The sequence below is a fragment of the Marmota marmota genome, unplaced genomic scaffold (genome assembly GCF_001458135.2).
Source record: "Marmota marmota marmota unplaced genomic scaffold, marMar, whole genome shotgun sequence".
Lineage (NCBI taxonomy): Eukaryota > Metazoa > Chordata > Mammalia > Rodentia > Sciuridae > Marmota > Marmota marmota.
In genome coordinates, this window is record NW_025999982.1 from 3,511,756 (window position 1) to 3,521,056 (window position 9,301).

General features: G+C 43.0%; 1 protein-coding gene across 2 annotated transcripts in view; it reads right to left on the reverse strand.

Moving 5' to 3' along the window:
* Tcp11 (t-complex 11) overlaps positions 1 to 9,044 on the reverse strand; it is a 17,452-nt gene extending 8,408 nt beyond the window's left edge. The window contains exons 1-3 of one of the 2 annotated variants that reach the window (XM_015487926.2): positions 8,924 to 9,044; positions 5,082 to 5,190; positions 946 to 1,066 (exon numbers count right to left, since the gene is read on the reverse strand). In XM_015487926.2, the coding sequence (XP_015343412.1) occupies positions 946 to 1,066; positions 5,082 to 5,190; positions 8,924 to 9,038 (345 nt within the window). In that variant the 5' untranslated portion in view covers positions 9,039 to 9,044. The remainder of the gene's footprint in view (positions 1 to 945; positions 1,067 to 5,081; positions 5,191 to 8,923) is intronic. The other variant, XM_048805738.1, reaches the window with a different exon arrangement.
* Positions 9,045 to 9,301: the final 257 nt, after the last annotated feature.

Sequence of the window (9,301 nt, forward strand, 5' to 3'; positions counted from 1 at the left end):
GACTTTAAAAAAAAAAAAAAAAAAAAAGAACACCTAAAAGTCAGCAACAAAAAGGCAGACACCCTATTTAAAGATGGGCAAAAGACTTGGGTAAACATTTCTTCAAAGATGTAAAAATGGCCAGTAAGTACATGAATAGGTGCTCAGCATCTGTAGCCATTAGAGAAACGCAAGTGAAATCCACAGTGAGATAATGTTTCACCCCCATTAGGAAAGCTATGATCAAAAAACTGGAACACAGCACCAGACACAGTGGTGCATGCCTGTGATCCTAGCTACTACAGGAGGATTACAAGTTCAAGGCCAGTCTCAGCAACTTTGCAAGATCCTGTCTCAAAATAAAAAATAAAAAGGGCTTGGGATGTAGCTCAGTGGTAAAATCACCCTGGGCTCAACCCTCAGTATTACACACCAAGGGAAAAAAAAAAAAAGTTAGAATATGTAAAGTGTTGGCGAAGACGTAGAGAAACTGAAACGCTGGTGCACTGGTGGTGGGAATGTACAGCTGCTGTGGAGGAGTTGGCAGTTCCTCAAAATGTCAACCATAAAATTACCATATGATCCAGCCATTCCATTTCTAAGCATCCACCTACAAGAATTCCAAGCAGGGATTCAAATAGATGCTTGTATACCAATGTTGATAACAGTATTATTCACCGTAGTCAAAAGACAGAAGCAAACATGTCAATCAACTGATGAATAAAGAAAATGTGGTTTATCCAAAGCATGGAATATCACTCAGCCATAAAAAGGAATGAAATTCTGGCAAGCACCGTCATTTCTCTAATTCTGTTGTCAGAGTTATTTTGATATTAAACCATTCCTGTTCAAATTTCTGTGTGACTGATTGATGGACCATGTTCAGTTAGGATTTGCTAGTCATTGATACTCAGTATTAGCTCAGGATATCTGGGAACTTTCTATTTACAAATGGAAGTCACTCACCTCTTTGATTTCTTTCAGAAGTTCGAGAGCACAACTGAAGTCAGGGGGAGTAGCTGTTAGCTGTTCCTTAAGATGGTCCCAAAAGTCATTGTGCATTGTCTCCTTGACCTTGCCTTCTGAACTGTGACTAGGTTAAAAGAGAGAATCACTCTATCTACCCCAAAACATACCCTCAACAATAAGAAAATGAACAATGAGGAAAGATGAGGTCCCTCTTACCATCAGACAATACATTCAGTCCTAAGGATTGTCCTTTAGCTTGATCTTAGGTCTGTCTGATAATGTCACAACTTCATTTTTAAATATTAAATAATGGCTGGACAAGGCACATGACTATAATCCCAGCAACTCGGGAGGCTGAAGCAGGAGGATCATAAGTTCAAGGCCAGCCTCAGCATTTTAGTGAGACCCTATTTCAATTAATTAATGAATCGAACAAATTTTTAAAATATTTTTAGTTTTTGTACTGTGGATTGAACCCAGAGGTGCTTAACCACTGAGCTACATCCCCAGTCCTTTTGATGTTTTGAGACAGGGTCTCACTAAGTTGCTATGACTGGCCTAGAACTTATGATCCTCCTGCCTCAGCCTCCCAAGTCACAGGATTACAGGCGTGCTAATTTTAGCCACACCTGGCTAAAATTCTTTAAATCAGAAGACCTTTTGAATCTCTGAGTCCCTGGTTTAAACTTCCACTCCACTGAATGTAACTCTTATTTCTTTAGTACATTAATTCCTTAAATTCAGGAGAAAAACATCTGAAGAAAAATTAGTTTGAATTGTTGTTTTGAATCTGTGTGATGCTCGGCTGTTGGGGTTCTCATTGCTAGGGATTCCTTCCTCCTCTGTGAACAGCTTTTGTTTTCTTGTTTCACTGTTCCTCGATGGGGTCAGTGTGTCTGGGGTCTGTGGGAAGGCAGCCACCCACCAGGTGGGAACCCTGAGACCCTGTCAGGGAGGAGCAGGGGCCGCACCCCCTGGCCGCCGCCTACCGACCACTGAGCTGTCTCAGCTCTTCTTTCTTCTTGCCCATCTTTGCAAATGGTCTGCCTCGTGAAAGGACTCCATCTTTTGCTCCCTCTTCTGAAGACCTTGGGAAAAGTCATAAAAGATTTTGTTAGTTTTGGTCTCGAGTAAAAATTAATTTGATTTATACTTGTGCCTTGAGTCACCTGAACATGTACTGTTGGTTTGGAATTCTGACTTTTATTCTGAGCATAAGAGATTTTTTCCTTCTCTCCTAAGCAACAATGGAACCATACACTCAAAGAGAAAGAAAGTGGTGTATTCAAACACTTCAAATAGCTCTATGTTGGGCAGAGAAAAATCTTTTTTCCATCTTAGTTGGAAATCTGCTCTCTGATATGAAAGACAAGATGACAGACAGATGGGTCAGCCCCTTCATTACAGTAGGCTGCCACCCAATTTTTAAAAAATTAATGTCAACCCCCCTTGCCTTGCGACTTTTTTTTTTCAAGTGTTGGGAATCAAACCCAGGGTCTCATGCATGCTGGGCAACCACTCAGCCACCGAGCTATAGCTTTTTTTATTTTTTTATTTTTATTTTTATTTTATTTATTTATTTTTTTTTAATATTTATTTATTTTTTTTAGTTTTTGGCAGACACAACATCTTTGTTTGTACGTGGTGCTGAGGATCGAACCCGGGCTGCACGCATGCCAGGCGAGCATGCTACTGCTTGAGCCACATCCCCAGCCCCGCTTTTTTTATTTTTTATTTTGAGACAGGCACTCACTAAGGTGCTGACCTTAAGCTTGCAATCCTCCTGCCTCAGCCTCCTGAGCAGTTGGGATTACAGGCGTGCGCCACGGCACTCAGCTGCAACTTGAATCTTTATAAAGACCTAAGTGTGATTCTACAAGCAACTCAAAGTCCACCAATTGTTCTCATCAGCCACAGAAACTTCCCTGTTTGCCTTCAGAGGTTTACAGATATTTAAGAATGAGGATATTAAAAACAGAATTGTCCTGTACTTAAAAAGAAGGAAAAAGATTTTTTAAAAGAGCTCTAGGATCTAAACTCGGGTCAATCAAAGGCTGACGTTCAGGGTATCATTTTTGTAACATTTCTCTCTCTATAGGCTCCTGCTCTCCCATGGAAATTTCTCAGTCAACTGAACCCCTGTTATTTATTCATTCATTCCACAGTAGACCGCATTTTGACACACTGTTCACAAGTGGAGCACAACTTCTCATTCTGTACCTGGTGCAGACTCACTGCAGTAGTGCAGTCGTGCATGTCTATCTCAATCTCTGTCCTCTCCATCCCACCGCCCCACCCCTCCCTCACTCCCCTCTACACAAACCAGACTGCCTTCACTGCTACCCCCCCCCCACTAAGAATCAGCATCCACTTATCAGAGAAGATATTCGGCTTTTGACCTTCCGTTTCTGAACACCTGCTGATCATTTACTCCTCTCCCCACACTGGCTTCTCTGAGGCTGGATCCTTGCATTTCCTCCTCCTCCTCCTCCTCCTGTTGCCACCTCCGATCCTCCATCCAGTTCCCTTTAAGGCTCCCCTGTAAGCACTGCACCTCTATTTGGGGGTCAGTGGATGAAAATCTACCAGAGGAAACACTGGGGTGGGTTCTGGCCCCTCTAGGAAGGTGCTGAAGGAGATGTCTGGTGACCCTGAGACCCCCTTGAAGAAGGCAAGTAAGGTGCCTCCCCCCCCCTTTTGGGGGTCTTCTGTCTTCCTCATGGAGCCCCAAAAGTCATGAGTAGATTCCTCTCAGATCTGAAACTCTTTTAGGCACTGGTCTCCCTGATCTCTGGGTCTGGGGGTACCAAGGGTCACTTCATGCTCTAAGAGGGCCCTTGGCCTCCGGGTTTGCCTAGCTCATGGCCACAAGATGCAAGTTCAAAGGAAACAAAGTTCCAGTGAGTGGTCATCACTGCAGGGGGCAACTGTAGCTTTCTGTCCATTTTGTTTCTTTGTGTAAGAAACACCTCAGACACCTCAGATTTCTGACTGGGTCAGATAAAAATTGGCAGCAAATGTCAACTTACTGCCCCCGCCCCCCAAAAATCATTGGCCATTGGCTGAGACCTCTGAGCCAAAGCCACAACCTGATGTTAGAAACAGTGAACACAAGAGGTTGTTAGAACCCCAGGCACCCCTCCACCACCACCCCACCCCTGCCAAAAACAAGATTCCTGTGAGGAGATGGGCTGCCCATGGGCTGATGGGTGCTGGGTCCCCTGCTGGCCTTGGACAGTCGCCCTTACCATGAGGTCTACAGGAAAAGCACGTCACAGACCACCCCCTGGCTTTCCCCCCTGCTCTGAGACCCAAGATTCAAAGTAGAAACGGGATCTTTAATTTCTGAGGATCTGAATGCTGGGCCCCAGAAGCTGCGGAATGCTTTGTTGGTCCTACTGGTTAAAGGCTGTGCTCTGAACCCCTTGATCCAGTTAAGAAACAAGCTAAATATGAAAGCCTCCTATCTGGGGCTGGGGTTGTGGCTCAGGGGTACAGCGCTTGTCTAGCATGTGTGAGGCCTGGGTTCCATCCTCAACACCACATAAAAGAAAGGACAGATAAATAAATAAATAAAGATATTGTGTCCATCTGCAACTAAACAGTTACTAATATGCAACTTTCTGGCATTCAGCTGGTTGTGTTGTATAGGCTTCTGGATTTTCTTCTAGACTCTGTATTTCATCGTAAAATCCTGTGATGAATTTCTAAGACTGTTACTTTGACATCCATGTTAAATCCTCCTTTGACACACCTCAAACTCCTTGGAAACGCTCAAATCCTTTCTCGGTGCTCTTGGGATGTGAATATTCTTCTCTAAATCATGATACAGGTTGAACATTCTCAGTCTGAAATCAAAAAATGCTCCCAAACCCCAAGCTTGCTGAGTGCCAGGCTCCTTCCTCAAGTCTGTCAGAGAAGATCTGAAATGCACCCAGCTAGTTATTCCATTTATTTGCTGGTTAAATAACATTTGCTTCTTACTAATAATGCTATTACGGCTTGATCTTCTGTATTATAACACAAACGCTAAGTGTATCATTACCAAACATGCTTTGAATCTGGTCAGAAGCCATCAGTGCTGAACCCTGATGCCGGGGTGAACAAAATGGAGAAAGCAGGAGAATCCATACCTGTTTGAAGGCAAATTTTCCTCCCCATGGAAATCACGATTCAATCCAATCTCGCTGCTCATCTTGGAAACTTCATTGATTGTCTCTGTCAGATCTGAAACTGAAAGTACTTAGGGTGGACAAAAGTGAACCCACGAAGAGTTTGAATTTCTATTTTATTCAGAGATTCACTCAAGGTAGTAGGCCTCAAAGTTATAACAACAGATTCACTCACATACTACTGCGGAATGCTTTAAAACATAAATACTAGTTATTTATGTTTTCTGAACTCCCTGCCCCATGACAGTGCTGGAAACTCTTAGGGTAGTCCAACAAAAGGGGAAAGGAAAAGATAAAGAGGCTAGTTTATTAAAAAAAAATATTAAGTGAGAGCTGGGGCTGTAGCTCAGTAGTAGAGTGCTTGCCTGCACATGTGAGGCACTGCGTTTGATCCTCAGCACCATGTAAAAATAGAAAGAGAGAGAGAGAGAGACAGAGAGGGAGGGAGGGAGGGAGAGAGAGAAATTAAAAAAAAAAAATTTAGGGCTGGGGATGTGGCTCAAGCAGTAATGCGCTTGCCTGGCATGCGCGGGGCGCTGAGTTCGATCCTTAGCACCACATAAAATAAAGATGTTGTGTCCACCGAAAACTGAAAAATAAATGTTAAAAAGATTCTCTCTCTCTCTCTCTAAAAAAAAAAATTAAGTGAAACTAACTAAAAACTTTTCTCTTAAAAAAAAAAAATCACACTCTCATTCTCTTAAAATCACACTACTTAGGAGGCTGAGACAGGAGGATTGCAAACTGGAGGCCAGCCCGAGAAACTAAGCAAGATCATATCTCAAAATAAAATGGAAAAAAAAGACTGGCAATGTAGCTCAGAGGCAGAGTGCTTGCCTAGCATGTATGAAGCCTTGGGTTCAATTCCAAGTGTCTCAAAAAAAAAAAAAAAAAAGTAAAATCACAAAACTGCAAAGAAACAACTTATGATTTGTAGAGAATAAACACTGATGTGTTAAAGTCCTTTCACTTCCTGCCTCTGCTGCTACCTGCCAAAGATGAAAGCCAGATTCCCACTGGAAATGACACTCAGATGTCACTGAACAGTGCCAGTGTCAATTAGTCTTCTAAGGCAGTAGTTCCCAGATTTTAGAATTTCACAGAGTAATAAAATTTCCAAAAATATTTTAAGCAACTGACAACAACTTTCCAACTTTTATTTTACCAACTATGGACAAGCAAAAACAAGCAATAAAAATTCCCCTCTATGGCCTGGGGCTGTCGCTCAGTGGCAGAGTGCTTGCCTAGCATGCGAGAGGCACTGGGTTTCATTCTCAGCACCACATAAAAATAAATAAAATAAAGATATTGTGCCCATGTACAACTAAAAATAAATAAATAAATGTAAAAAAAATTCCCCTCTAGTATGCCAAAATTATTTTGTAAAAGAAAGGATCATTTAATCTAAAAAAAAAAAAATTGTCAAAATAAAGAGCAATTAAAGCTGAATCAATTTCACTTTTAGTTTTAGGAAAAGTCATTACAATCTCTTTATGATTTCATTGCCAATAACATATCATATATATATGTACATATATATTTATTATTATTATTATTTTATTTTTGGTACAGATTATTGAGGGTCACTCTACCACATCTCCAGCCCTTTTCATTTTTTGAGAAAGAGTCTTGCTACATTGCTGAAGGCTGGCCTCAAACATGTGATCCTCCTGCCTCAGCCTCCAGAGTAGATGAGATTATAGGCATGCACTACCATGCCTTGGGCTAATAATAATTTCATATTGCTAAGAATCTTGTCACAGACCAGCACCAGCATTTGGAAACCACAGTTCTAGTCCTCCCATTTCACTGCAGTACTGGGATTCAAGCCAGAGGCCCTCCACCAATGAACCTTTTCATTCACAGCCATTTTTTTTTTTATTATTTTGAGCCAGGGTCTCACTAAATTGCTGAAGCTGACCTCCAACTTGCTGTCCTCCTGCTTCAGCCTCCCTAGCTGTGAACTGATAACTGTCAAAGCTGGGTGATGGGTAAATGGAGGTGGGTCATTATATTAGTTCTGCTTTTATAAAAATTTCCTATAGTCAAAGATTTTAAAATGTAAAAAGAAAAGTTATTATAGAAAAGAATTTACACAAGACAGTGCCCTTCTTAGAAACATGATAAAGTTTTAGAGGTAAAGTGGAGTCTCTGGGACAGTATAGGGGAGAAAATACAGATATGGAGAGAAAAAAGGCAATATTGGAGAAAAGTAATGTAAGTGTTCACTTTTTTAACTTTCAACAAATTTGAAGTATTTCAAACCAAAAAGTTAAGGGGAAAATGTGATTCTAGACATTTATAAAAAAATTCAGTCTTAGGTGAACAAAGTTGAGCTGAACCATCAAGTGGGTGGGCGAAATTCCCTCGATTTTTACAGCTTCTCTTAAGAAAAAGTTCCAGTCAAAATGGCAAAACACAAATATGCAGAATCTCTGCTAAATTATAATGCTAAATGAGAATTAGCCACAATAGTTTACTAAAGAATTTTCCCCCTGTAACAAATCAAAGTTCACAGCCAGCCTTGAAAGACTATTCAGTTATTCACAAGTACAGCACTAAGCCATTCTAGGAACGCTCTAAGATTCAGGAAAGAGAGTTCAAGAATAATTAGAGATAAAAATGTGACTAAAATAGATTTTTAAAAATCCAGATGCTGCCAGGGGTGGTGGTGCACACCTGTAATCTCAGCAGTTCCGGCGGCTGAGGCAGGAGGATAGCAGCAAGCTCAAAGCCAGCCTCAATAAAAGTGAGGCACTAGGCAACTCAGTGAGACCCTGTCTCTAAAAAATATAAAATAGGGCTGGGGATGTGGCTCAGTTGTCGAGTGCCCCTGAATTCAATCCCTGGTACCAAACAAACAAACAAAAACAATTCCAAGGACAAAGAATTTTTCAAGATAAAATAGTAACTTAACCTAGTCAAAATATACAAAATTTAAAAAAAATGTTTTGAAGGAATATGGTTATTCACTTTACTGTGAGTTATCTCACCTAGGGATTCATTTAAATAATCACTGTAAGGAAAAAAAAAAAATCTTTCACCCATCGGGTCCCATCTGTCCAATGCGCGCCAGTGCGCCTTTTGGGTGCGTTTTGTTAACCAGCAGCGACCCCGAGTGGTCATAAGAGAAATGAGTCTAATTTAACTTCAGTGCGAACTAAATTTTCCCATTGTCCATCTTCACGAATTTTAGCTCAAGTTGTTGCACGTGGGCAGCCCTTCAAACTGATGGCTTGAGACTCCATGAGGTTTGACGTATCAGTTAGTGTGGAAGAGACCTGGTGACCTGATATGAACACCAAAGGACACCTATCTACAGGGTGCAGAGCTTGCGTATGAGCCTAGGACAGCATCACTTCAAGCCAACAAAGTACCTAAAAAACACAATTCCCATCTAGGGAATTTGAGGTTTCTTTTAAAAATTAACCCCAGATATCTGTCATTTTCCACTCAAGTTCCAAAGATGGCTTAGAACTGACTCAGCCTCAAATCTTAGATTCAAGTAATCCCACGTGGCTTCTTCCTCGCAGCCTCAAATCTTAGATTCAAGTAATCCCACGTGGCTTCTTCCTCGGAGATGTGACTCTCTGAAGTCCTCTAGTCCACAGAGGGCCTAGGCCTGTAAGTGAAGACAGGACAGGGACAGGGACAGGCGCAGGGGGGAGAAGAGGGCGCCAGAGAGCACCTGGGGCTCCCTCAACGTGGTCCCCTCAATGGCGCTGCAGCCCAGCGGGCAGGCTCCCTGCGATCCATCGGACCCACACGGGGCACCCCAAAGGGTCTCGGGGACCTGGACCTACGCGAAGGGTTGTCCTGGGAGCTGTTCTCGTCTTCCTGGGTCGGTTCTGAGGTCTCGGGCTCGCAGGAGCCTCTGCCAGGTTCTTTTGGGGGCACATTCTCCTTGATGTCGGGCATTTTGCTGGTGGTATCTGGGTGGGGGAGAAATGGTGTGCTGTTGGCGACGGGGAGGGGGCTCCCCGACCGCCAAGGGGGTCCTGAGGCCCGGGCGGCGGCTTCAGAGTTTCCTCGGGGGTCCAACCAGCCTCCAGGAGCTGGGGCGCCCAGGGGGACAGGCCAGCCCAGGGCTGAGACCAGGAGCCCCGGGCGGCGGGGCGGCCAGGCCCCTTTCTCCGCCGCCGGGGACCACCTCTCCGGGGCGCCCCGCTCGGGTCGGGCCG